Source organism: Gallus gallus, chromosome 14 (assembly GCF_016699485.2).
Source record: "Gallus gallus isolate bGalGal1 chromosome 14, bGalGal1.mat.broiler.GRCg7b, whole genome shotgun sequence".
Taxonomy (NCBI): domain Eukaryota; kingdom Metazoa; phylum Chordata; class Aves; order Galliformes; family Phasianidae; genus Gallus; species Gallus gallus.
The window spans coordinates 5,879,348-5,907,331 of NC_052545.1; the positions used below are offsets into that span (position 1 = coordinate 5,879,348).

General features: G+C 47.4%; 1 protein-coding gene across 6 annotated transcripts in view; it reads left to right on the forward strand.

Moving 5' to 3' along the window:
• The window catches only part of LMF1 (lipase maturation factor 1), a 163,240-nt gene that overhangs the window by 116,052 nt on the left and 19,204 nt on the right, over positions 1-27,984 (forward strand). For all 6 annotated transcript variants that reach the window (XM_015294430.4, XM_015294431.4, XM_025155172.3 and 3 more), the window contains 2 exons: positions 23,515-23,689; positions 26,019-26,172. In XM_015294430.4, the coding sequence (XP_015149916.4) occupies positions 23,515-23,689; positions 26,019-26,172 (329 nt within the window). The remainder of the gene's footprint in view (positions 1-23,514; positions 23,690-26,018; positions 26,173-27,984) is intronic.

Consider the following 27,984-nt stretch of genomic DNA (forward strand, 5'->3'; position numbering starts at 1 on the left):
ATTTCTTGGCTCCTTAAGGCAGGCTGTAAAATTACACTGCTTGGCAAACGACCTGATGAGGGGAAACTAGAGGGAAGCCAAAAAGTGAGGAGAACGTCACCTTGCCCCCACGAGCTGGCAGGTAGCGCTGGATCCGAGTGCTTATAGGGCCGGCACAGGAGAGGCTGAGGTTTTCTACAGCCGTGGAGCGGTTTCAGCTGTGCCAGGTGAGAAGAAGCTTCAATATCACGACGGTAAAATAAATAAATATATAGTTTATTACCAAAAAAATAGTAAGTGGAAAGTGTAAAGCTAGCACTGTTGGAAAAGCAGGGTCATTCCTTTGCTTTTAGGGAGCTGTTCTGGGTAGTAGTCATGGTTTGGGATTTCCAGGGTTTTAGACCTCAAATCACTTTGGATTCTCTCCTGATCTCTTCCATGGTGCCTTGAAACTCCTGGCACCTTCTGCATGGAGCATCCTCGTGCAGCCTGGGGGCTCAGGAGGTGCCAGGGGCATCAGTGCTGGGAGGGGGTTGGTGTAAAGCAGAAGTTCTGCTGGGGCCTCAGGGCTGCCACCAGCCCTCATCCCACAAAAGCTTGGCAGTGGGCGTAATGCAGGGCTGTCCGAGGGTGTTTTCAGCAGGCGTCATGTGTGAAAGGCAGAAATGACAATGCCAAGAGCAAAGCTGAATTCCAAGCTTGTGGAAAGGAAACATGAAAGCCCTCAGCAGCCAAACCCCTCGGTCTGATTCAGAGTGCTGACCAACTAAACTCCTGGGGCAGAACTTGGGTCGGTCCAAAGCGCGGTATTATGGAAGCAGCTGCTTTACGAGCTGAGGGAGGGCCAGGGCCCCACCAGAGAGCTGGGAAAGCACCCTGCTTGCTGCTCTGCTGGGCACTGCACTGGGACATGTGGCCACGTCTGAGATGGAGACGCTCAGAGAGGGACAGAAAGGCATTTTCATCATTTTCCTGTCCTTATTTTTTTATTATTTCAAAGCAGAGAACAGTTGTTGAATAAATATCTATATTCTTCTCTTTTTTTTCTCAGCTTGGACAAACCTCAACCTTCTAAAGATTTTAATGCAGGTGATCCTTTTCCCATCTCCTCTCCAAAGCTATGCATGGGAAGCGAAGCAGGGGTTTTTCCCCTTTTTGGGGAGGACCAGCCCCCCCACCACTGCCACTGCCATGCTGCGAGACCTTAGAGGGATGAACAGCCCCTCGAGCCACACACACGCAAATTAAATCAGGCTGCTGCAGTGCCACAGCTGCAACATATTGTGTTGCTAAGTTAGGAGGTAGCAGAGGTCACAGCAGCAGCCCAGATAGAAGGAACAAAAATTAAACAGCTCCCCCACCCCTTTCCTGCAGAAAGTGTCTGAATCAGTGTTTGTTTTCACTTGTCAGATATGAGCTTAGTTTTGCTCTTTTTCTTATGCTGGTGTAAGTCAGATGTGGGAGGACTGTCAGTGTTGCGCAAATCCCAGGCTTGCGTCAGAAGAATCAGACCCCTCATTTCTGCTTTAGTTACGCACCTACAGGGTATTTGCACTGCTCAGGTGGTTGTTTGTATTTACTGGCACGGAGTAATGTAATGTCTGTAGGAACAGTGTGCGTGGAAATAAAGCTGCTGCCCCATTTGCCCTGTGTGCCACCCTGGGACTGCTGGATGACATGGGCAAGAGGCAGAAAACACGGGCATCCATCCACCCTGCAGATGGGCAATGTGAGCAAGCTTGAATTAAGTCCACAGAAGAGACGCAGACAGGATTTCTCCATGAGGTGTCCCCAGGACAGCCCCTGATTTCACTTGCAGCGGAGCAGCACTGCGGTGGCAGATCTCCAGCGAGGCTGGGTGTGAGGGAGCACAGTCCCCAGGGCTGGTGGCTGCGGTCCCAGGGCAGGGCAGGCAGATGGTGGATGTGTAGTCCTGAAAGTCCAAACTGTGATGATTTTGTTGTGGTTTAGAAAGCAAGAAGAAACAGAAAATGTCCTGGGAAAATTAACAATAGATCATTAGTTTGCTGATGGGGGAGAAATGGTCCGCTGGAAAATAGTTTTATAGTTCAATTGTTTTAAAATCTGGCTTGGATTCGGGTCTTAGATGAAGGATGAAGGGAGAGCATTTGAAGAAGTTATTGGGAACCCTGAAGCTCTGTGTTGGGACTATGGCAGTCACTGCTGCAGTCCCAGGTCCCTGGGACTGGCCCTGTGTGCTCATCCCTGTCCCCTCCATCCCCATCCTTGAGCAACAGCAAAACAAAAGGCATGGGAAATCAAAGGAGCTGCAGGCTAGATTTTCCATTGCATTTAAACCCCCTTAAATTAAATACCAAACTGCTTTAAAAAAAAAAAAAGAATCCAACTTAGGCAAAACCCAAACCATTTAATCACTCTTATATTTGATTTCACATCCATGTGAAATAATAATATCTGTCACAAGGCAAGGCTGCCATACCAGACACAAGAATACCAGCGCATACCACCCCAAATCAGTAAATAACACTGCTCGTATAATGGTGTCTGGTATTAGTTAGCAACAAGTTTAGTTCTTGCATTTTGCAGTAGTCAGAGTGACTTAGAAACACTTACTGTTAGCCATAGGAGTGCATTTAATTAGCTTCTGATTCAGGGGGCTGGGGGCTTTTCTTTTCTTTTCTTTTTTTTTAAATCATTAAATAAAGTGTCACCCCAAGCCAGTGCTGTAAACTCTATTTTGATTGTGGCTGCAATAACCCCTTTGGGCGTCATTCAAATTGTACTAAACAGTTTCTGGAGAGCGCTGGTTTCTCTCAAAATAAACCAAAGTCCGTCTTTGACAAGCTCTAATGAAAAACAAATTGTTATATTACTTAGAAAAATAATTTGAAGGAAGTCTGAATTAGTTGTAAAGGTGGAAAAGGTTCAGCTACTTGAAAATAGAAATTTGGAAGGTATTTATTTTAACCATTAAGCCAGCGGCCTTGAAATACAGCCTTGTTTGTTACAGAATGCGCCTAACGAGAGACATGAATCATGCTGTTAATCAGTATGGGAACTTGATTAATTGGAAAGGGGACCGTCAGTGACTCCAAAAGGCGGAGTCTCCTGGCAGCGGTCTGACACGGAGCCCTGGAGCTGGTGTGATTTACCATCAGTCATCTTGCTGGCACTCGGAGAGGAGCTTTGGAGGGATCCCACAGCCTCGGGTTTGTGGGTTGTTGTTCTTTTAAATCGAAAATAAAATGTGGTTCTTTGGGATGCTGTCAGCCCTCGGTTGTGTTCGGTTGTCCTTGAGACGTGCTTTGCGCAGAGCGGGGCTGCGCCTGTCTCAGCAGCATCTCACTGGGATGGCCCGGGCTCCTGTTGTCTCACCTTTGCTACTGATAGTGGTTTTGCTTATTAAACCTGAGAGGCAGCTTTTACACCCAGCTATGAAATCGGATTTGCATGGGAGGCCCCAGCGATGTGAAGTGCAGCCATGGTTATAAAATCGCAGCAGGAAGGCCCGTATTCATTTTCACTGTTGACTGGGGCTCTCGGTTTGGGGGCCAGGAAGAGCTTGAGTGAGTTTGGCCATCCAAAAGCCCTGTTTGTGTTTCACATCAGCATGAATTTGCTCACAGGACTTGGCTTCCCCACAGCAGGGCTATTTCAGCTTTGTTTCGGGCTCACGGCGCCGGCCCGGTTCGGCCCTGTCGGTGCTACATCCATGCTGACACCAGGCCGCAGGCACCTGGGGGCCACAGAGGTGGCCCTTGTTGTCAGGTGCTTTGCTGAGCCGCTGCATTCAGAGATCACAAGTCAAACCCCAAGTTGTAGGGCTCACTTCAGTATAATGCAACAGTCTGTGGTTGCCCTTTGTGTTCGTCCTGCGTTGCAGCCTGTCAGGGTGCTGGTTCCCATTTGCCGTAGGCTGTTCTCTTCGCGCTACATGAACACCTTCCAGAGCCGTATTAAATGACATGGCTGACATCCACACATGTGGGCCTGCCTTTGCCAAGGGAAGAGCTTGTGGAGCACTTAGGCTCACGGGGCTCTAGGGCAGGCTTGGTTTTTGTTTTTCTTTCCTGTTCTAATTTTGCATTTGATTTTTAAGATTTCTCTGAGATTCGGAATCCTTGTGTTTGCAGTGCTCCAGCAGAATTCCAGGTGGTTGGGCTTGAAGAGAAAAATCAATTACGGTGATGTTGTCAGTGAAACTATATGAGCTGGCAAGGCTGCAATAGCTTCAGAACATCTGCACTTTCCGGATGTGATTGACTCTGAACGATGCTGCAGCATTTGTGTCCAAACAAGGATGGGAGATAAAGTATGTGTTGCACATGTGAATGCATGTATGTGTAAGTATATGTATAAAGCATTGTCTAATAGGAGCCAGACCGGCTGTAAACCAGAGATGTTACTGTGCTCAATGACATGGTCTTGAACATGTTCTGTTGTTGTATTTCCAGTGATGATTGTTTATTTCTGTTTAGGTGTAGCTGCTAATGCTAACTAAATCATTATGATCCATCACATTGCACAAGCCAAAGCACTCACCCATTAAGACGTGTCAAATGTCTATTTAAGCTGTAGATTTCTACAGTTTCAGAGTAATGGCTTTAAGCAACAGCGAAGCCCTTCCAAGTTTAATCACTTTGTACCGTATTCCTGATTTGAACCAGTCACACTGCATCTTCCCAACCCTCGGCTCCCATCAGGTCTTTGCTAATTGTCACATTGCTTTTCAGCAGCGTAACTGCGGTGGCGTTGGGGTTTTGGTTTCTCTCCCCGTACCATCTAGATTGCAAGGACCTTTAAATAATGTTTTATATCGAAATCTAAAGGAATAAAAAAAAAAAAGGAGGCATCAGAATAGCCTAACTGGAAACAGATGGCAGATTGTGAACTTTTTTTTTTAATGGAAGTTTATAATAGATGTATTCTGAAGAGTCATTTAATAGTGTCAAGTACAGACATGTGAAGACAGAACGTGCCCATTTGAGAAGTGGAAGCGGCGGGGAGTGGGCTGTTGCCTTTGGTGCATTTTCTCATGTTTGAGAAGGATTTTGCTGTGTAGTTAACAGCTACAGACAGCTCACCTGGCTGAAACCAGTGTATCTCCAAGTCCACTGAGACCATCCTGTGTGCCTGAACGATACCTACTATCTCCCCAGGTCGTCAACTCTTTTGTTGTTAATTTGCAAATTAAAGTAAGTTGTTTTCTTCCAGGTTAAATTGGGATGTTTTTTATGCATTTGAGGTTATGTGGATAGTTTGGTGTGCATACACCCTAAATCGGCTGATTGGGGACACAAGTCCTACCAGTAACCCTTGCACAAAGATTGAATGCCTTTACTTAAACCCATTAAAATGAATCCTGTGCAATTCCTGCTTAAGGACAAAATGCTGAAACGTGTTGTCCACACTGCTTAGGGATAGTGATGAGGGTGGATTTCATGGCGTCCTGCTTCAGTGAAAATAACTCATTAGCTTGTTCTGGGCCAAGTTGCTGGCTTTAATGTTTCTCTGTAATGATGTTGCCTCCAGAGAGGTTTTATTTTGATTTGGAAGTGTTGGGATGAGGATGCAGCCCTGAGATGCTTTAGCCCACACGCAGTTTACACAGCTGTATTATCTGATTCCCCAGGCACCTCCAAAGGCATTATCTCTTTGGAGATGCAACAGCTAGAAATTGCAGGAAACCTGTGTCACTCAGTGCTTTCATCTTCCTATAAAAACAGGGCTTTCTCGGAGCCAGTGACTCAGAGCAGTCTCCGATCAGTGTGAGATGCTCCACTGTACAGTGCCCGGCTGGCAGCTTCCCATCAGTAGGATGGGGTCAGCAGCGATCCCAAGGGCTTGGCAAACCCCAGTCTCTCTTTCCCTGACTGCAGTGCTGTTGGCATTCTGCAGAAGGATGGGTTCTATCTGCTGCCATAAACTGAGTCAGTGGCTGATGTTGAGCCCCACATTACCTCGCCCCAGCCGATGTTTGTGTCGTGGCACCACACTGCAATTGCTTTCCTCCAAGAGACTCTTGGGGTTTAGTTTGGTCTCCCTCAGGAGCACACACAAGGTTTGTCTGTCTGCAGGAGGTGTTCTTCATGCATACAACCCACTTTGAAGATGGGCTAAGCAAAACAGAAGCAACATGGGTTTGTTCTGGGATTGGTGTCTGCATATGGAGTTATTCAGAAAGAGCTTTAAGTTTACACCCTACTTTAATTAGAAAAACTTGCAAGCTCAGAGAAATCCTAGAGTCATGCCAGTTTTGCAGACTGGGACAGCTAGTGGCCTATAACTATGTTCCCTGCTCATCACATTGGCACTTCTCGTGACTTTTGCTTGTGAAAGATGAAAGAAAATCCCAGAGGCTGATTCATTCAGCTAATAAAGATCCAAGGATCTGAGCCCTCTAAAGCTTGAAAAGCTTGTTCCTATCTCTGAAGCACATTGTCACTGAGCTAATGCTAGTGTTAACTGAAACATCCATGTGTGCATAGCACAGAATTGCAGAAGCCTTATACCCAACGTGGTGCAATGGAACTGTGGAGAAAGTCTATTAGGAATGCACACGAAATGAGCAGTAACTCCTTAGAGCAGTTTGGAAATGTTCAGTACAAGACTATGACCTGTGTAGCGTAGCAGTTGGGTTTGCTAGGTCCCATGGATTGATTTCTTTCACTTTGCAAGCAAGGAAGCAGAGAGGAGGGTGAGGATGCAGATGGAGGGGCAGTAACAAATTCAGAGCACAGTCAACATAAAGTTAAAAATTTCTTCTGTAAAAACAAATTGTACTCCGTTGTTTGTTTGTATTGGGAATTAGTATGGCAGAAGTGGACAATGGAAAAGGGGCAAGGATTGCTTTTATTGCATCAACAGTGTCATTTATTCCATAACCAACACTTGAAAACCAGTTCTAATCCCTGTTCAAATCCCTGTGTAGTCACAACAGTAAATCTGCCAGTTCTCAATCAAAAGCTGGTCAGTACTGCAGCCAGAAACCTCAGAAGGGAGCAAAGCCAAGGTAGAAGGGTCAGGATCTGCAGGAGGGAGCACTGTGAGACCCAGCGCACCCAAATCAGCTCTGGTTTGGTAATTTGGTTTGCAGGTGGGATGGGGCCCGAGATGCTACAGGGCCAAGATTTGTCTTCTGTCTCCACAAAGCATTCAGGGACAGCAAGAGGGCCCTAAAGAAGGACAGAAATCATTTTCCGATGGCTGTTTAGAAGAAATACAACTGTAGATACGAACCTGAGTTTCAAAACGTTGTTATCCATCCTACATCCCTTTGCCTATCCCCTTCTCCACCCAACACAAAGAAGTGAGCAGCTGGAGACCCCTGGGGCTGTGGCATGCCTCTGGTCCCAGTCACCATCAGTGCAGGGGGATTTGGGTGCCTGCAGTGTCTCTGCTGGGGGCTTTTCCTCTGGCCTCAGTTACTGATGACTGGAGCGCAACACGAGGGGAGGGAGATGTTTTTATGGAAATCTGTACCTCAACCGTCTTGGCAGCCAAACCTAAATGGCTCCAGTCTTTTGCCCCCAGCTTCATGTTTATGGTCAATCTGAAACTCCACCTGTGATCACCACATGCGTCCTCGGCAAGACTGCAGTAAATTAAAGCACAACAGGGAATTTTAAGAAATACATCCTCTTCCTTCTTGGAGTCAGGTTACATCGACCTCCAAACATCTGGACTCAGTGTCTCAGGGCTCCCAGAGGTTCTGCCGTATTAAAGGTTCATCTGCCTTTGTTACATTCCCGGCCTTTTCCCTTCCTCGTTGCCTCTACTTGGTTGAGCGCTGCTTTTAGTGTGGCAGGCCCTCTATGTAACTGATGTTTTATATCCAACATGTAAAATGTGTTGTTGAATGTTGGTTACCTGTTGCCACCGATAAACACAGATCCATTGCCCATCGCCATTCAGCGTGGTTGTGAGAGGAGACTAAATTTAAGCACACTCCTGTTTGTTCAAAAGCCTGAATTCCTTTCTTCCCTTTTGCTCTCATGGTCTTCAAGGTCTTTTCCAACGTTGATTCTATGATTCTCTCTGCTCTTGGGTATTGTAGGATGTCATATCACCAACAACAGAGCGTCATCACAGCAGTAGTGCCCAAATGTGGGCTGTGATACAGTCAAGCCTGTTGCCACTTATAACAGTGAAATGCAGCATCTCGTGGCAGTCTCCCATCCTCGCCCAGGGAGGTGCACATCTCTGCCTTCACCCCCCCTGGCATCCCAACCCTGGAGCAGTTGTGGAAAGATCAATGCCCAGAAGGAAAATGCAACTCCAGCTTTTTGCTTTCCGCCTTTCAGGGACAGGCCTCAAGGTTTTAAAGACTTACATATGTGTTTCACTTGATGTGCTCTGAGTATTCCCATTGAAGTTAACTAAGTGGATAAGACTTTACAGGATGAAAGCCAAATGAGTCCTCACCCACCGTGCTGGGAAGTCTCATTGAAGTGGGTCATTGGAGGGAAAGGAGGAGGAGCCAATACTGAACTTACCCCTTTCATTTTATACTTCTAATTATTTAAAGAGTTTTTTTTTTTTTCTAAGCCAGCTTGGGGAGGGGAGAAAAAAAACCCCAAGCTGTGGTGTAACCACCACAGTCAGATGTTGTCATGACTACTAAACAAGAAACCCAATTTATAAAATGAGAAAAAACATATGAATGTGAGAAAAAAGGAAACGAGAGGAGATCTCAAAATATTAAGTACAATGTAGAGAAAAATATAAACAGACACGGTTAGGAAATTCCATAAGGAATATGACTTGTTTAATATTAGTCGTAAAGGAAAAGATTATGAGAGCTCCAGTGAGTGCCAGATGAAATACTACACATGTCCAGAGCCTGATAAGAGTCTTCATGGTGGTTCCACTTGGTGGCTCTGGGACATGCTCTTCTCTCTCTGATGCTTTTCCTCCTGGCAGGATGGTGCATTGTGCAGTGGAGTGGAAACCGTTGTCCATTCAGTGGTAGTCAAAATAATCTGTGCCATTATTTAAAATATTGATGACCGATGGGGAAGATAATTCTGTATAGGGATGCTCTTCTGTCTGTCTTGCCATCTGTCCTAGAAGGGACGTGGAGATCCTGAAAGGGAAGCGTTGGAGAAATCCCAGATATACATGACTTGGTTATGAACATGCACAAATATCTGTGAGTACTCCAGCTGAGGACAGACCTGTTGTCCGGGGGACAAACCAGGAGCTGTGTGGCTCTCAGCAGGACACCACGAGGGGCTGCTTCAGAGCATGCTGGGTGCCGTGCTGCATCCCTTTGTAGTGCTGGGCTGACAGTGCTCATGTCCTGGTGATGGTGCCAGCAGCAGGGTGACAGCAGCACAGTGACACCCAGCAGTGTCTCACAGCGAGTGCTGGGACATAGTCATGTGGCAGAACATCATGGGCAGAGCTGTAATTTGCTGCTTCATTAAACCTCCCTTGGCCATGCCTGCACTCCTTGGTGCATGTCGTGGAGAGATATCAGGGCTAACTGCACTGTGAGATCAGTGCCCTGTGGCATTTCCTCTGCTCAGCCACCTGGTTTTGCAGCAGTGGGGCTGGCTGCTAGCAGGTTGTTCTCAGTGTTTGACACTCCCTTGTAAACATTTCAGTTTACAGTAAGCCCAACAGTTCCTTCTCACTGACAGACAAAAATTAAGCTACGATGTCCCACTAAAAACACCTGGTCGGACTGATGTCCATAGGGTCAGGGTGTAGGTGCCCACCAGCCTAGGGCCTTCCGGGGATGTGGACCAGGCTCTCTCCTTACCCCCACGTATACACAGGTGCCTTTCTTTCCTCCTGAACACATCCAGCCCTGCTGCAGCATGGCACCAACACCAGCAGAGTGCTGTGCTGATGTGCAGGAGCCTGGAGCAGCACAGCTCCACGCATCTTCTCCCAGCTCCGTGCAGCCTGCCGTGTTTGCATCCTGTTTGCTTCTGATGTACTGCACCCTTCTGATGGCTGTGATTTCAAACTCCGTCAGCTCTGGGCTTCTTTCATGCCCTATCTTGTTCCCCCCCCCACCTAGCTCGAAGGAGCATGTTATTCCACTTGGTTAGATGAGGCTGTTTGAATCACAGGACCAGGCAATACCGAGTTGTTACTCTCACTGTCTGTTGACAAATCTAATTTGCTGATGAATAATGAGTAACCTTTTAAAATCATCCCCGCGGCTGCACTCGTTTTTTGTCGAATGAGTCACACACTCTCTTTGGAGCATAGGAACTTACTCATGGACAGGCAGCTGTATCTCATCCTCTGCTAGAGATTATTTGGAGCTGGAAAACCTCAAGCTCAGTGCAGCTCTTTTTTTTCCAAGAGTGTATCCTTCCCTGATAACAGCACAGCTGCCATTAGGCTCTTGTCAATGCGAGGGCTCATTGCCACATTAGTCCGCCAGCAGCAAGGCTGTCCTGTGACAGCTCTTCCTGGAATATTCTAATAGATGTATATTTTTATTCCTCTTCCAAGGTTCATCTCATATGTAAGTGATCAGTGCAGCAGCGTGAGCAAGGATCTCCTTGCAGCTGTGACCTTGAAAGTGGGTGGCATTTTCTGCTTCCTCTCCAGCATCCTCCGGGATCCACATTTCATGTGCTCCCATCTGACAGCGGCCAAATCTGTGCTGGGAAAAGTAGTGTGATACTACCAGGAAATACCCACTGCCCCAGCCTCCTTAGGGCTGAGATCTTCAAAGCTCCCCATAGGAGACAGGCTCCTCAGGCAGCTTTTGAAACCCCAGTATGCCATGTGTGCATGCGACTACCTCGCAGTTAAATGGTGCAAACTTTATTCTTCTGCGTATGCTCCTACCGACAGCCTTATCTTTTCTGTGCCTACAAAGCAAAATATAAGGCTGCAGCTTCTTTTACATGTTTTTATGATTATCCAGTGCTAAACAGTTCCTCTGCGGGAGGTTTATGGCAGTCTCCTACAGGCACACAGATGCACACAAAATAAAATCCAAGCGTGGCTGTAGGAGCACCCAGCGGCTTCCTGGGCTCTGCAGCCCTTCCTGCTCCCTCCCACCCACCATCCCCAGCCGTGATGTGGTCCTGTGCTGCACGTTCACCTGTTTTGATTATTTCATAATTTACACCTCGTTCCCATTTTCACCTAAATTACAAGCACGGCGCCCAAACGCTGTGAAGAAACTGCTGCAGATGGCAGCACAAAAATGTGTTACTTAACACATTATTTAACACATTTCGTGTTTTCTTAAGCGTATCTGGTTTTGCCCACTGTACATTTCATTTGCTGTTTACTTAAGTCCCCACCACTGACAGCTTGTGGATGCTAAGCTACCATCTGCGACGTGAGCAAAATGCCTTTTTTCTCCTCCTCCTTCCTTTGCCCTCTAAACATTTAACAAAGGCTCTGCGTGCAGCAGCGGGGCATTTCGGATCCGATTTGAGGTCTGCAGTGCAGCGTGTCAGCAAGCTGCCTGCTTACTCCGTAGCTTTGTCACCATTCTCAACCCATTCTCTGCTGGCAGAACCAGGAGCTGCCGGTGTGGATGCTGACGATTTGAGGCTGTTTTGGAGCAGAGAACCCGGGCTGTGGCTGCCCAGAGCCCTTGTACAGAGCTGTAGGAGCGGGGGATTGCTGCAGGTAAACAGGTGCTGCGCGTCGGTGGTGCCTGTGTGCAAAGGCTCATACACAGCAGTCTCCATTTCACACATGGAGATGCAAAGGCACTGTTCTGCACCTTCTTTGCAATTTTCTTCCCTTTTATTAAAGATATCGTTTCTACCAAAGCTTTTCCATTCAATATTTTATTTTTATCCCCGAGGCTTTTACAGGTCTCCTTTATTAAAATCAAATGGTCACCAGCCCCAAACAAGGCACCAGATTATTTCTTCTCAGTGCGTTTTCACACCACAACTGTTTCCTATTTTCCTGAGCTCACAGAAGCCCACAGCCCAGCACTCGGCGCGGTGCGGGTAGGCGTGAGAGCTCCAAACGTGCTGAGAGGGGTTGGTTTGGTGGAAAAATCCAGGTCATCCCTTGTGCTGAAATACACCCAGCCTTGGCTCCCGGTGACACGGAGTAGCCAACCCAAGTTAAATATTTTACTTCAGATGTTGCTAAGAGCTTAGAGTTACCGAAATTATGTGCTTTAATGAGGCAGAGAAAGTAGCTGCAGAAAGATATAAATCAGGGAAGCCACCAATGTTTTCCGCCGCAGTGTCAAGCTGATCAGATGTGACATCCCCTTGACTTTTTCATTGCGTTTTTCCCTATGCTTGAGGATGTGGCCGTGCTCTTTACTTTCGAAGGAGGAGATGAGTTTGACCCAGTGTCGGGGCTGAAATACATTGAATTTGGGGAGCAGAGCCCCAGTTGGGCAAGCCAGCTCTTGCAGCTGGCCGCTGTGTCTCCACCATTGGTCAAACCAAAACCTTGGTTTTGAATTGTTTTGAAAAGGATTTGTAGCACAGCTCCCATCCCCGTGTGCCAGGGCTGCCTGAGGTCGGAGGTACTCAGCCCATCCATCCGGATTTGTTCCAAAGAACACTGCTTTCCCAAGTTTCTGTCTTCAGTACCAACTCGATCCACATTTTATCAGGACCTGGACAGCTATTGTGCTGAAGTTCTCTATCACAGCAGATTTTTCTCCTTCTCTACCGGGGTTCACTCCTATTTCTGCAGTGGTTAGATTCATCCAAATATCACAGAAAAAAAGTTCAAAGCAGCCGGCAGCAACTGTGTGTGGAAAAGGAACTGAAGTATTTTTGCCAGAAGTATTTTAGCATTCCTTCAATCAAGGAACATAAACAGTTCCATGTGACTTCAAACTGATCCAAGGTTTGAGGGAGCGGGGTTTAATTCAGATTGTTTCTTGCTGAAGGAATTCTGAAGCCACACATCTCTGTGAAGAATCTCCCAATTAGTAGAGGAGGGTATTCTGGAAAAGGGACTCACTTTCTGGTCCTACTTCATCACTGATGATTAAGTAATCATCGAGCACCTATTACAGTGGAACTTTGGACTTCACCGTGTAATTTGTGAACAACTTAGGGATTTATGCCTATTGACAGCCCATTCCAGATTGCTATTAAAATGAGACAGAGCCCAAACAAGGATTGTTGCTACTGGAGCAAAAAGCGCTTTTGCCGAATACTTTTTTCCCTGTATTTTAAAATTAGGACACCGTGTTGGCCCTTCAGTAGAAATGGCAAATGAGATGACACCTGTGGTCTGCCCAGTGCACACCGTGGTGCAGGTCTGTCCGTGCAGTGCCTGGGTGCAGGGCCATCAGCCTCCTGCTGCAGCTGATGGAAGGTCCCCCTGAAGCTGTGCACTGCTCTCCATCCTCCAAAGCCTGCATCCGTTTCCAGAAGTGCATCCAGCCAGCAGCACAAGCAGCCCGTGTAACTTTTTCGCTTTTTTGACAGTTTTATTACCTTAAATTTGCACCTTATGGAAAACTGTGATGCTTAATGATGAATTGCCATGTTGGAATTTTTCTTATGATGTCTTAATATCCGAGGTTGTAGCAGACCTCAGCAGAGAGGAAAAATAAAAACCTGCAGCAAAATGCTCCCAGAACAACTTGACTGGCAAGTATCGCCCAGCCCGGCGCTATCCAAAATACGTGGTTATATTTAGTGCTGTTTTTTTAGAGCTGTCATGCTCTTTACTAGGTGGCGAGCTCAAATCCGAAACCAGCTTGAAAGGAAGCTATGAAACAATTTCTCATGGATGCATTCTTCAATCACTTTTAGTAAGAAACTCGCTTCCCATAGTGCAAACCAGATGCTGGTTGGTAACCACAGCAGGCAGGAGCTCTTCATTAAATGCTTCTGTTGCTGCACTCCGAGAATGCCTTATGCAGTGCTAATGGGAAAAAAAAAAGCTATTATTTTTTAGGGTCAGCTTCCAGCTTACTTGCCTTGCTTTATCTTGTGTCGGAGTGCCTCCAGCAGTGACAGAGCTGAGTACCAGCTTGGAGCTGCTCATGCTGCCATAGAGCAGCAGGGTAGACCTGGCTTCCTGGGGATGGTGCCCAGAGGTGGGTCTGTCCCACATCCCATTTTGATAGACGCTCCGATTCTGATTGAAGTGTTCCTCCCCACTCTGCTCATCCTGCACCAGCAGAGCCTGCTGTCCCCATCCAGCACAGCTCATATGGAGATAGCGCTGGGGCTGGACTTCAGCTCAATGTGGGCTATAAAAGCACTTTTAATGAGTGGGACGGAGCTGGTTAGTGAAATGCTTGGACCATTAATAGATGTAGGACTTTTTTAACGTGCTGTTTGACTTTATTGATGAAATGAGCTAATCGGAGCGAGCGCTGCGTGAGCGCTGAGTGAAGAAATCCAGGCATGCTCTGCAGTAACAATTCTCTGGTTTTGCACAGTGCTGTTGCTGTCATGTGGATGGATCCAAAAGCATGACCCAAAGCCGTGCAGAGCTCTGTGCTTCTGTGGGGTCTGTGGGTGCTGCGGGGCTCCCACTGCCCCATCCTGACTGGGCGATGGGGTTTGGACCTCCTACACCCCACAGAAAATTCCACAGTCTCCTTTATGACCATGAGTAATCAGGAACTCGGGTTTGCATCCCGTTTCAGTGTCCACACAAGGCCCCATAATTACATCCTCATACGGTTTTCTCAGGACTGAATCGGGGCCAGATGATGATCTCATGCTGGTGCAAACCAATGGGTCCTTCAATGCAGGAACTCTCCGAGACCTGAAGGACTCAGCATCACCCCTGGAAAGGCCCTCCTTCCTCCCAGCAGAACCTGCCACTCAAGTCAGCTTTCTGGAGCAAATTAGAGTAAAATCAGGAAGGAATTAGCTGAGATGGGTCCTCTGCCTGTAGGATGCTGCTGGAACGCTGGCTGCAGTTTGCTGCTCATTGTTGCTCTTTGGCCTTTAGTGAGATGAGGTCCTGAAAGGTTTCTGCCATTGGGTATCTTTGACAGCTTCCCCCTTTAGGAAGTAACTTTACCATCAGGGATGGAAAGATGTTGATAATTCAGAGCAGAGTAGCAAAAAATTCCTTCCTTCTGTAAAATTATTCTTTCATTTTATGTTGTTCCAACACTCAGCATAAACACTCCTTCGGCAGCGATTTAGCCTGTAATGTATTAATGGGGAACACTGTAGCCTGCAGCGAAAGAGGCGATGGATGGAGCAACACTGAGAGGTACTTTACATAATAAAGCTGCAGAGCAGAATAAATGTGTCAAAGTCAGAAATTCAGAGGCATCCCAGCACCACGGGTCAGGACAGGAGGCAGGTTGTGTTTCAGACCCAAAGCAAGCAACCGATGCCAAATTCACACACAGTTCTTTGGTAATTGAGTTAAACGTATAAAATTTCCTAGAACAGAGAAGCAAACTTTGTCCATGTCCTTGTGCTTCACCATCGATAAAAGACACGTGCCCCAGTCCTGGAGGGGCCGTGTGCTGAGCTCGGGGCACATTCTGCTGTGAGGCTGTTGGGTAGGGCCATGTGCAGGAACACCATCGCTCCTCTTGCTCTCTCTTGCCTCTCTTTAAAATACTCTCCGCTGAAAGTCTGGAAGTTGTGCTTCTTCCTAGAAATGCTCCACCCTCAGATCCCATCATGGGTGGGAGCTGCAGCAGGTGGTTCATACGGCTGCAAATTAAAGTGTGTATAGATTGAAGCATTTATATTGCCTTGCACAGAGATGAAGAACAAATGTCACGTCTGTCGCACGAGTGGGAAGGTTTGGGTTCCCAATTGCTTTCACACAGTTCTGTTTGTAACTTCAGAGCAGGTGCTGATTGTGGGGGCTGCAAAACCCTTACAGCACAGTTTGGAATGCATCAAAATCTGCCCCAGCTCACGGACAGGTTTTAGTTGAGATTGCTGCATGCTTCCATTTGTGTGTATGTACTTAGTTTATTCACCAATATTTGCATTATACGTTTATAAGTTCAGGGGAGTGCCAAACTGTTGAGTATTTGTACATATTATAAATATTTGCCTCTTTTTTAGTCATAAATCTTGGTGTTTTTTAATTTAGATCTTCAAGGCCCAGTCGTGGCTGCTCAGAAAAACAAAAATCTGTGTGTGTGTCAGTTAAACAATACACTGAATTCTAGCTAATTGCTTTGGCTCTAAACGAACTATTTGCACATCTGCAGTCATGGCAGAGGGACTGCTCACCAACCGGAGGTGCACAGCATTTGTGCAACTGTGCAAGGCACGGCTTGAGGTTTATTACTGTCTTATTTCTGTATTAAATGTGGTAATAATATGTGGGTTCCCTCCTGTCATCTTGTGGGAAGGAAACACACGGCCTTTGCCTATGAAGTCATGTTTGGGATAGCAAATTTGGGCTATTTCCTGACTCCATAATATTCCCAGTGAGCTGAAGAGGTGTTTCTGCCCTTTTTGGCCGATGGAATTGTTGGCAGAGGTGTCTGAGGGGTGCCCGGTGTCCTGAGGTTAGGTGTGCTCCCAGCAGGTAAGGGATGGAGAAAGGGAGAGCGCTGTTTGGAGCTTAGGAAGTGCTCTGAGGCTACTCGGGCGCTGTGCTTGGGAAAGAAAAAAAGCGTGAACTCATAGATCCTGGTTGTCAGAATTGCTGGGCGGAGGAAGTTGGAGGTGCTCGCAGCAAGAGCACAGCCCACGCCGTGCCCTTGCTCAGGGTGATTCACTCACTGGCTTTTCTCTGCTGGGAAAGCAGGAGCAGGTTGTGTTTGAAGAAAAAACAGAGATGCACGTGGGCTGCACTTCGTACCGTGTGCTAAGCTGAGATCACCTCATGCAGCGCCCGTCCAAAAGTAAACTGAAGGCAAGCCACGCTGCTCTGTCTGATCTTACTGGCACTGCTCCCTTCGCTCCTTTTTCTCCTGGTCCTCCTGATAGCTTTCTGAATTTCCCTGGGATTCACAAAACTGTTTTCTCTGCTGTATAAAACAAAGCGAGTGGACTGAGGTAATTATTTCCTTTGCATTTTTTCTGTGCTCTGCAAAGCAGAGATTAAATCCTCCTGCAAATAATGAGTTAAGAAGTTAACAAGAGATTAAATTAATAATAGGGGAAAATTAAATGTTCTTGCTGTTGTCATTTAATGGGAATTTTTTGCCCGTGCCTACAATAACTGTTGGGAAAAACTACATATATAAGTATTTTTCAAACTGGAACCAGATGGGGAAATGATAGCCTGTTTTTCTTTGTGGGAGGCTATGTTTTCACGCTACGCAAGTAACTGGAGGCACACGAAAACCAAATTTGCCTTTTGAGGCTTGTCCTCCCTGTCTCTTCCAGGAAGGACCGGCTTTCAGTGCTCTGAGTTTCAGGCTGTCGTATGAACAGGAGGTTGGCTGCTGGTGGGGCCATGGATTGAAGAGGAGCAGTAGCTGTGGAGCTACGGTGTGCTCAGCTGGAGATAGGGATTGGGACCAGCTGGTCCTGCTGCAGCAAATGCAGCCGCTGTCCAGGGGGCATGGCGCATCTTTGCTTCAGATCCTTCATAAAGCCATAAAGCCTGGCTTTAACAACTAGGTTACTCTTGGTGATGTGCAAGTTCATTGAGGAGCAGTCTTAGGTTGTGGAGGTCCAGTGGCATGTCCAGAAGATAGAGGGGTCGTCATTGTCCTGACCTACTGAGCTGGTCCACCTGTGTAGCAGAAATGCTAAGTCACAGCCTGAAGCAGTGATTGAGCACCTGATGGGAAGGCAGGGCCAACCCAGGGGAGCTCAGGTGCATGCAATGCAATGCAATGCACCTGAGTGACTGGGAGGGGTGCAGCCAGGATCCACCCCTTCCCAGACCTCATTTAAAGGTTGGCAGTGGAGGTGAGTGTATTTTGCTGGAGATTCCTGTCTACCTGAGACCTTCTGAAAGTAAGTAGGTGATGTTATTTGTTATTGTTGTTTTGTTTTCCCCCTTTATTTTTGTGCAAGGTGTGACCCTGGGGATCTGCAGGGGACAGGGTACTGTGGTTCTGGATCCATCAGTGAGATGGGCTTCTGGGAAGAGGTTGGTTCACTCTGTTGCAGCACTACCCTGGGACAGCAGAAAAGGCTGGGCAGCTTCCCAAGGCCTTTTCCAGCCCTCTGAGGCTGTGTTTCCCTCTTTTAAAAATTATGCTCTTTATGGGCACCTCAGTTCTCACTCTTCTGTGCCCATTACTTAACAGTCCTCAACCACGCTTAGCAGTGTGCAGCCCGTTGTTGTTCCTTCTGTACCAGCATACAGTCTGCTACGGAGAATCTGAGCTTCTCATACCTACTGCGTGTTTGTAACAATCTGTGATTTAAAGAATAAAAACCAGCCAAACAAAGAAGTCTAACCTGTAAAAAAGTTATGGGTGTAGGTGCCCGTTTTCTGACAGAAGGGTTTGGTAACAGTGCAGGGGACAGAAATGTAAGGAATAATTGTTTTTGGGCCTAGAACCAGGAAAACTACTTTTCCAAATTAATCCAGTGAGAGCCATGAATCCACAGTATTTCATATCACACTTCATAAAACTCCAGTCATAATCCATAAAACTGACATTATTAGATTAAAAACCTCAGTTCCTCCTATAAGGAGCTCGCTCATTAGACATGCTGTAGTTTTATAACCTTAAAGTTCCTACCCAATTACCGTGATTAATACTGTGCTTTAATAAAAAATTTTTAAAAATCACCACAGGGGTTGATACCATCTGTTTGTTATAATTGCACATTTAAATATTGTCCGGCAAGAGAAGGATAGTTGGTAAACAGGAATCAGAGCGGAGCTGGGAGAGCACAGCCCGTTCTCCATGGAGAGGTGGGAAGGTGGAGATGTGGCCGGCTTGGTGTGACCACGGTGCACAGTGCATGGGCTGTGGTTACTGCACGCATCAGCAATGGAGCAGCAACACTGCTGTGGCTCCTGAACCTGGAGGTGATGGAATGGATCCAGAGGAAGACATGAAGATTCTTGGAGGCTGTGGCATCTCTGGTATGGAGAGAAGAGAAGGCCCTGGGGAGACCTCACTGTGGGCTTTTGGTATTCAAAAGGAGCTTAGAAACAAGTTGGAGAGTGACTTTTTATGTGGTCTGATAGCAAGAAGACAAGGGGGAATGGTTTTAAACTAAAAGAGGAGAGATTTAGGTCAGATGTTGGGTGAAGAATTTCCCTCCAGAGGGTGTGAGGCCCTGGCACTGCTGCCTAGAGAAGTGTGGATGTTCCATCCTAGTAGGTGCCCAATGCCATGAGTGGGCCCTGGACAGCCTGAGCTGGTGGGGGGGCAACCATCACACAGTGGAGTGTTGGAAGTGGATGGGCTTTAAGCTCTCTTCCAACCCAACCATCCTGTGACTCATTCTGATTCCCAGAGGTTCAAGTGCTCTGTGCATGGGGAAATAAGATCTTAGGAAGCTTGGGGGTGTGCCCCAAATCATCCAGCATTGGACATGCATCCTCTTTGTTTTTCTTCTTGGAGCTCTTTGGCCATGTTGCCGTGAGTTGTGCTACCAGTAGACTCAACATTCCTGAGAGCAGGCAGGAACCAGCCCAGCTCTGCTTTGCTGCTGCAAGGAGAGCAGGACACAGACTAAGGATGTTTCACAGTGAAAACGAAGATTTAGATAAATGGATGCTGTCAGCCAAAACAAGCACTGGTTAGAATCACAGAGGATCTGCTGACCCCAGGGGTACTGTAGAAGACAGTGGTTGCTCAGCAGAGCTTCAGCCTTAGTGTTGGCTGGACAGATCTCACAGCCACTACCTGCATCCTGCAGGAACACTGTGGAACACTGGTTGGACAGCCAGCCGTCATCATTGTGAAAGGTTGTTTTCCTGGTCATCGACTTCCAAGCAGAAGTGCCACTGGAGTTTATTTGCACAGAGCTCTGGGAATCACTGCATTTCCCCCTTGGGCAGGGGTAGCATTACTGGGCCTTCTGGTTCATGGCTGGAAGAGCTGCAGCTAAAAATGTGTCGGGTTCGTGGTTCCACCCACAGACCAGAAATGGCCAAACCTGTATTATTCTTGAATCCCCTGCTTTTGAGGGCTGGTGGAAATAAGATATCTTGCATCTGACTTCCAAGCAATAAAGAGGTGAATCACTACTGAGCAGAGCCTCTGCTGGACCACCCAGTTGCTCTGTGCAAAGCTGTAAAGCGATCCTCTGCAGAAGTGGCAAAGTGGAGACCGATTTTCTTGATATTACTGTGATTGTGCAAGGCAAATCAAATGAAAAAAAAAAGCATCAGGGCTCGCTAACAAAGTGGCTAAGTGAGAAGTGTGCTAATGAATGCAGGCTGATTAACATGCATTGAACTGAAAGCTGAACCGCGTATGGGTCACAGGGGGAACGCAGAGCGTATTTACTCTTCTGAGTACAACATGTTATGTTCAAGACCCAACATGTGTGGGTAATTCAGATTTAAATGCTTTCTTCCTCGTCGTAGTTCTGGATAATTATCCTGCTCAGGATAAATAAGTTAATTTATTTCTGTTTTTGTTAAATAATGGTCAGGACTTTTGTTACTGCAATTGGTCAGATGTCTCATCTTTTAGGGTTATGTGGATCTGCTGCTGCAAAGTCTTGCCAGAGGTTTTGAAAACTGTAACTTGCAAATCACTACCTTTTTTATGTGCCACTCTCAAAGGGGTGTAAATGATAGGGTTTTTAACATTTATCTGTTATCATTTTTATTAGGACTTGTACATCTTTTTAATACAACGCAAGCTGAAAGTCCTCAGGCCAAAACTGCATGTTAGTGATGATTGGATTGTAGAATTGTATGTTGGGTGACCACCTCTTACTTTCAAGTGCAGGGCCCTGACAGGACACCAAGCACACAAAAAATGAGCCTCTTTCAGGGGAGGAAAGGGCACGCTGGGCAAGTGCACTCCAGGATAAACCATAGGAAACCATAGGGGATCAGCACTCACACATGCAGGTATTTTGGAGGGGCTTGTAATTAAGACATTGGATTTGTAATTGAGAGATTTGGGTTCTATTTTGGGCTCTGCTGCAGGAGTCCTTAGGTGATCTTGAGTGAGTTTCCATAAGGTGACATCCCTGGAGAGACTTGTTGAAATTAGGTGCTAAAATTCTTCCCTTTGCTGCCTGTTACACAGCTGTAGTAAATTCTAATTTTGATTTGCCTTGTACTTTTAGATTTAAGTTTCTTCACAATAGGAACTATCTCTTACCATGGGGTCTAGCAAATCCAAGCTGTGCTGGTCCATGTTGCATTAGAGCCTCCTCATGTTATGCAAGTATGACAAAATCCTGATAATAAGCCCAGGGTAATCCTTAAAGCCTGTGGAGCTCCCATGGAGCCCTTGCTCCCCATGGGTCCCAGAAGAGTTCTGTTCAGAAGGAGATGCCTTGCTCAAAGCCAAGGGCAGTGGGAAGGAATGTGCATAAAACACATTGCAGCCATCGTGTTATCCCAGAGTTCAGCCAAGGACCCGCCACTTGGGATGTAGCTTTTTAGTGTTCATTGTGGGATTTTGTGTATGTTAAGGAGGCAGACTCAAAGGAGTGCTTTGCAGGAGGAATTGGATTCTCTGATGGTCTCCAGCTCACCAGCAATCATCTGGTGTTTCCCTTGAGTCTCCAGCTGCCTACATTTCATAGAATCATAGAATTGTTTGAGTTGGAAGGACCTTTAAAGGTCATGTAGTCCAATTCCCAGTTGGGTCCAGTTCTTCTTGGGTCAGTTCATTGGGTTTCCTCTGCAGAACTTCTATGTGTCCACAGTGCTCAGAATTCCCCAAAGCTCCATCACTTCTTCACTCATGGGAGACTGAGGGCAGGCAGTGTTGACACTGATTTGGCAGCAGCGTGGTCCCCACTGCTGGGGCATCGTTGTTCCTGCTGTCTTGAAAAGTCTTCCTTGACCACATGCACTAAAAACCATGAGTGAGCAGTTCACGGGAGGATAAAGCTCAGCTGTGTAATGGACAAGTGTTCTTTAAATAGAATAATCATGGTACCAATCAGAGTTACAGCTTTCAGCCCAGCTGGAAGGTGGGAAGTTCTCATTAGTTGCTCTGAAGTCTGCGAACTAAATGGCTTTATTACATCAGAGCATTATTTGTCAGTATGTAATGCATGAAGTCAGCTTTACATCTCCATTTTTTGTGGATAAGATGATGGGGCTTTCTTCTCTTTCTTATTTTCTTCCTTTTTGTTTTAATAGGTCTGAAGAGCAGCTAGTTAATTAGCAGAGCCAGGGCTAAATCCTAAGTAATGTGACTAATGGGACAGGAATCCAAATCGGTCTCAAAACTGAAATAGTCCTGAGCAGTCATCAGCTGCTTTTCTTGTCTCTGTGCGTGGGTTCCCATTCTCTGCCATACGCCAGCACCCTGCATTGATGTAGCACATTCCTACTCGATGGCAAGACAGAGAGGCTCTGGCAAGGAAGAGGGTTGGGCTGGTGGCTGTTGTGCTGGCAAGGCAAGGAGTTTGGGGTCAGTTAGTTCTCAGCATCCTCATGGGGCTGGTTGCTGCCTTTAGGAACTCAGTGGGGCAGGTAGGATGGAATGGGGCTTTGTGGGGCAGCATGCCCATGGGTAAGGAGCAAAAATCCCTGTGCTGTGCCTGGGGAAATTGCTTGTGTGTACAGAGACTTGTGTGCATGGTTTGCTTGCAATAGGAACTGGGTGCTGCAGAGGAGATACCAGCAATTGTTCTGTGTGCTCAGTTTATGGGGCTGCAATGAAAGGCGCTGGGGGGTTCGGGGTGTACCTTGAGCAGAGGTGGGGCTGCATCTTCACTGCAGCTCATGGATGGAAATGGCAAGGAGGTGACATCGTGCAGCTGAGGGAAAGCTGCAAAATGAAGCCATGTGCTGTGAAGATGTGATTCATGGCCAAGGCCAAATGGGTTGTGCCCAAACATTACAGCGGTGCACTCATTAGGACTTGCTGGAGAACTGGGGTGCAAGAAGGTTCCTTCTGTTTTTCAAGTCATTGTAATAGCAAGAAAAAGCAATGTGTGCCTACAAAAGGTCTTTTTTCCAATGTACACAAATATTTATGGAGACTCCTCCAAAGGCTCGCAGATTTTTCCACTTTCTGCTCCTTACACATGAAGAACATTCTCATAAATGGGCAATAAAAGCTAAAATTAAAAATGCCTCTTTAAAAAAAAAAGCTTCTATATTTAAAGCTTCTCTTTAATTAGGAGGTCCAATATTTCCTCTTGAAGAGTTAGAAGCATTGATTTCATGGCTATGTGGGCATCATTGGGACAACGAATGAGCCTTTGTTGCTGTGTGGGGTTGGGTGCAGAAGGAGTTCTGCTTTCTCCTTAGTGCTGGGGAACGGCACGGTGAGACCTGTCTGGGTCACCTGTCCCAAAGCTGTGTGATGGGCAGGGGTCTTGTTGTGCTGCTTTCCCATTGCAGTACGCTTGCACTTGCGTTTCCCTGGTAGAGGAAGAGCAGAGCTTTGGGTGCTGCTGTGTGTTTAGGGCTGCTCAGACCAGGTTGGGTGCAGGACCAGAGCCAATCCAAGTGTTTCCAAAGCCATTTTTAAGGGAGTTGCATTCAGCAAATCCCAAAGAGGTGGGAGCTGTAGAGTGTCCTCCAAACCCTTCAGCACCCTCTGTTTCCTTCTTTTCATTTCAGGTGCTGCTCATCATCAGTGGGAACCTGAGCTTCCTCAACTGGCTGACCATCGTGCCCAGCATCGCCTGCTTCGATGACCGCAGCCTGGCCTTCCTGTTCAGCCCCAGGCGTGGGGGGGTGAAGGATCGTGTGCTGCAGCTGCAGGGCAGTGGTGAGCAGCCCCCCCCAGGGCTCGGTGAGTTCTTCTGGGGAGAGAAAAGTGGCCAAGAGGTGTGTTTATCTCAAAAGCTTTCTCTCCTCTCTTTCTGGAACAAACGTGAGAAAATTCTGCCCCCTTATGTGGTTCCCTCTCGGATGTGAATATTGTCTGAATGTTGCACTCCTGACAGATGTGTGCAAAGCCAGCAGCTGGTTTGTAAACCTCTGCCACGTCAGTGCCACTAGAGGGCATGTCCCAGTGCAGGTACAGTGCTGCCTGTGTAGGGAGCGCAGCTGGGATCCCGGCTTTGTGCTGACCAGCCAGCATCAGACTCCAACTTGAAATAAGCAATGCAGAATTGCACCGTTTCATTAGTGGTCTATTTTATTTCAGTTTGACTATTTAAAGTCAAAGATGAAACACTCAGTGCAGTTCTGGGGCATGGAGCCCACATGCATCAGAGCATAAGTTAACTGAGCACGGGGCTGGACTTCCAGGAAGAGCAGAACTGATTATTGATCTGCTGTGGGGCCAGCAGCTCCTCCACTAACTGAAAAGAGAGCTCAACATCCTGCTTGGAGAAGGAGAGCGGAGCAACTTCTCCTGGCTGTGCCCATGGGGAGGGAATTGCCCCCAAAGCATCCCAGATTCCCCAGGAGTAGGGTGGAGGCAAACTCCTGTTCATACCAGGAACACAAGAAGCAAACACAAGGGGGTTTGTAGCTTACCAACAGGGATTCACGTAGCTGTGATGTGTTCAAACAGCCTGGCTCCAGGAGATGCACGAGCAGCACTGGGGTATTTTCATGGGGCTGCGTAACAGATGTACAGTTAGATTTGTAGTGTTTTTGTAAACTGCTTATAAGCGACAAATTGCCTGTAATATCAACAACAATCACAGATGCTCATTTTTAAATATACTGAACATCTGCCAGAGTGAAAAATGTCAACAAGACAAAGCATCTGTCTCCACTCCTTTCCCCTGTACCAAGAAATCCAGCTTATTGGCCAGAGGCAAGGCTTCCTGCAAGACTAATGCAGCTTCATTAAGTATCCGTGTCCTATGTTACATATTTTGCTGGGATTGGATTGTAGATGTGTCCCTGTGCTGGAATTAAAAAAAAAAAAAAACGTTGGGGGATTTTAAAGTAATACGGATAAATATTCTGTGTGAATTTGGATTTCTGCATGTTTTTCTGCTAACAAAGCAGAGGCTGTTGAGCTGGCACTGATGGGCTGTGGGGCAAGAGGCTTAGAGGAGCTCTCACCCCTGGGTCACAAGAGCAGAAGACAGGAGGGTGTCCCACTTGTGACCTGGTTTAACAGGATCTGGCCACATCCTCGTGTGCATATTTCCCACTGGGAGCTCCAATTCCCACCACTAGTGCTTGGCTCCTGTCTGCTCATCCAGACCCTGTTGGCTCATGGCCTTTCCCAAGTCTTGCTCCATCCTGGCTGTATTCTCCTGTAGTAAGCCCTTTCCCTTCTGTGACCACGTTGCTGTCACCCCGTAGGCACGGTGACAATTGCAGCATCAGGACTGAGAAGGGCAGGATCCTGTGAGGCCTTTAGCTGCAGGAGGTGGAGGACAAACAGTGCATAGGACTGGAAACTGACTCGTGGAGCTGGGTCACAGTTAAGGGATCGTGTGGTGCTCTGGGCTGAGCCTGAGCCTTGCTTGCAGCTACAGAGTTCACTAAAGAGACAAAATGCTACCCGAGCACCCCGCAGCGGTGCAGAGTGAGGGGGGGCATCTTGGCGAGCTCCTTTCCAAATCCAATGCTGCTCCAGAAATGTTCTCAGACTAAACAATTATTAATAGCTTCTGAGAGGGGTTCAAATAAACATCCCTCTCCTGCAGAGATAAGGGAAAAGCTGTGTGCTATTGCTTTGAATCTGATCCGTTGGCTGTTAATGTTAAACAAATTAAAAATGACCATAAACATAGGAGCCCTTCAGAGGTCACTGCTGCTTATTTGTCTGATTGCAGCAGGTTTCTCCCTAACCCCAAATGCCACGTGAATGCAGCCCAGCTCCTGCCTTAATGATAAGGGGTAGGGAACTGCACAGGGAGGAGCAGAGTCTGGATGAGGACGGAGAGGGAAAGGCAGAAATGAGCCTGGGTGGTGGGAGCCGGATGCAGGAGGTGATGCTGAGCAAGGTGCGGGTGCCAGCTGTGTTATTTCCCCCCTTCTGAGGCAATGATTAATCTCACATTTTAGACATTTTTCTTTTTAGCCCTTTCTCAGACTATTTAGAGAAAGGCAGATCTCCTCAGCGATAGCAGCTGGCAGCAGCACCGGCTGTTTGCTGTTGGCTGTGGGCAGCACTCACATCCCTCTGCTCTGCTTTCATGTCCCCCCAGGATGCCACATCCGCAGGGTGGTGAACATCTCCTTTGGGCTCCTGATCGCCTACCTCAGCGTGCCTGTTGTCATCAACCTGCTCAGCTCCAGACAGGTCATGAATACATCCTTCAACCCTCTCAGGATAGTCAACACCTACGGAGCTTTTGGAAGGTATTGCATTTTCATGGCACATTTACAGAATCACAGAGCCGTAGGGGTTGGAAGGGATCTCTGGAGATCATCCAGTCAGGTTGCACAGAGACGTGTCCAGGTGGGCTTTGAGTACCTCCAGAGAAGGAAACTCCACTGCCTCCCTGGGCAGCTTGTTCCAGTGCTCTGCCACCATCATAGTAAAGAAACTTCTTGGAGCTTCCTGCATTCCAGTTTGTGCCCCTTGTCCTCTAGGTGGGCACCACCAAAAAGAGCCTGGCCCCATCCACTTGACCCCCACCCTTTAGATATTTAATAGAATCATTATGAAATTATTGGAAAAGGTCTCTAAGATCAAGTCCAACCATCAGCACATTCACACCATGTCCAATCATGTCCTTGCATATAAGGCCACTCATATTACTAAGCATTGATGAGATCCCTCTCTTCCCCAGGCTGAACAGCCCTGGGGCTCTCAGCCTTTCCCCTTCAGGAGGTGCTCCAGGCCCCCACCATCTGTGTAGACCTCTTGGTTCTCTCCGGCTGTTCCCTGTCTGCCTTGGACTGGGGTGCCCAGCACTGGGTGCAGTGCTCCAGATGTGGCCTCCCCAGGTCAGACAGGGGAGGAGCACCTACTGGTCTCCCTGTGCAACATCCCCCAGGGTCTCATTTGCCACCTTGGCCAGCAGGGCACACTGCTGGCTCACAGTCACCTGTTGGCCACCAGGGCTCCCAAGTCCTTCTCCATAGAGCTCCTTTCCAGCAGGGTTGTACAGCTCTCCACTGTCAGCAGCATGAAGTGTGGTCCAATAGCCTTAAATCCAAACAGAAATCTTTCCAGTAGCCATAGACTTGGAATATCTGTTTATGAGAGAGAAAGAGAAGAAGGAGCAGGTTTCTTTCCCACTGAATTACAATTTGTTTTCTTTGAGCTACTTTTAGTGAGCTCATTATACTGATGGAGCAAATGTAATAGCGGGAGGAAAATATCCATAAGAGAGTTCATCCAGTGGATACTCCTCACCATCACCAGCCCACTTTATTTATGGTGAACTTCTCTTCCCGTGCGCAGGTTTGCTGTCCCTCATGTAAATATTCACATAAGCTGTTGGGTAGCAGATTTAAGGCCAACAAAAGGAAGTGCTTTTTCCAACGAGTGACTCGGGGAATTCATTGCTACAGGAAACTGCGGAGACAAAAGTATAAATGGGCTCAAAAAGAAAAAAAAGGGCAAGACAGAAAGACAGATGGAGAGGACAGGCCCAGCAGTCTGGCTGCTGCCGTCAGCTCAGGAAATCCCACTGAGGGCTGTGAGGTGGGGCTGGATAGGGAAAGCACCTCTACCTGCATTAGGAACCTCAGTCCGGGTTTTGGGGCACAGGCCACCAGGCTTAGGCAACCCACAATCCGTGGTAAGTGCTGTCCCTCAGCCTCTCCTTGATCAAAACACCTGTGAAAATGCTCAGAAGGACCTTGTGGTTATGGAGAGCTAGCCAAAAGGGTTAGGCAGCCTCATCCCGAAAGCTTGCAGCTGGGGAACACAAGGCAAAGAGTGTGGCATCAAGGCAGAATGAACAGAGTGGCTTATGTGCCATCACAGAGGTGGCAACAGGGCCAGTTCTCTCTGCGTGCACCTTGGGTTTGGCTGTGCTGCTGCCTCCCTTCCCCAGGGGCAGTAAATGGTTGGTGGGCTGTGGGCACGTCCTGCAGGAGGAGCAGCAGTAATTGGGCTTCTATGAGAGCATCAGGATGGGAGGAGGAGGGCCCACTGTGAGCTCTGGAGGTGCAGAGCACACCTGCAGGACATCACATGGGTAGGTTGTTTTCTCCAGT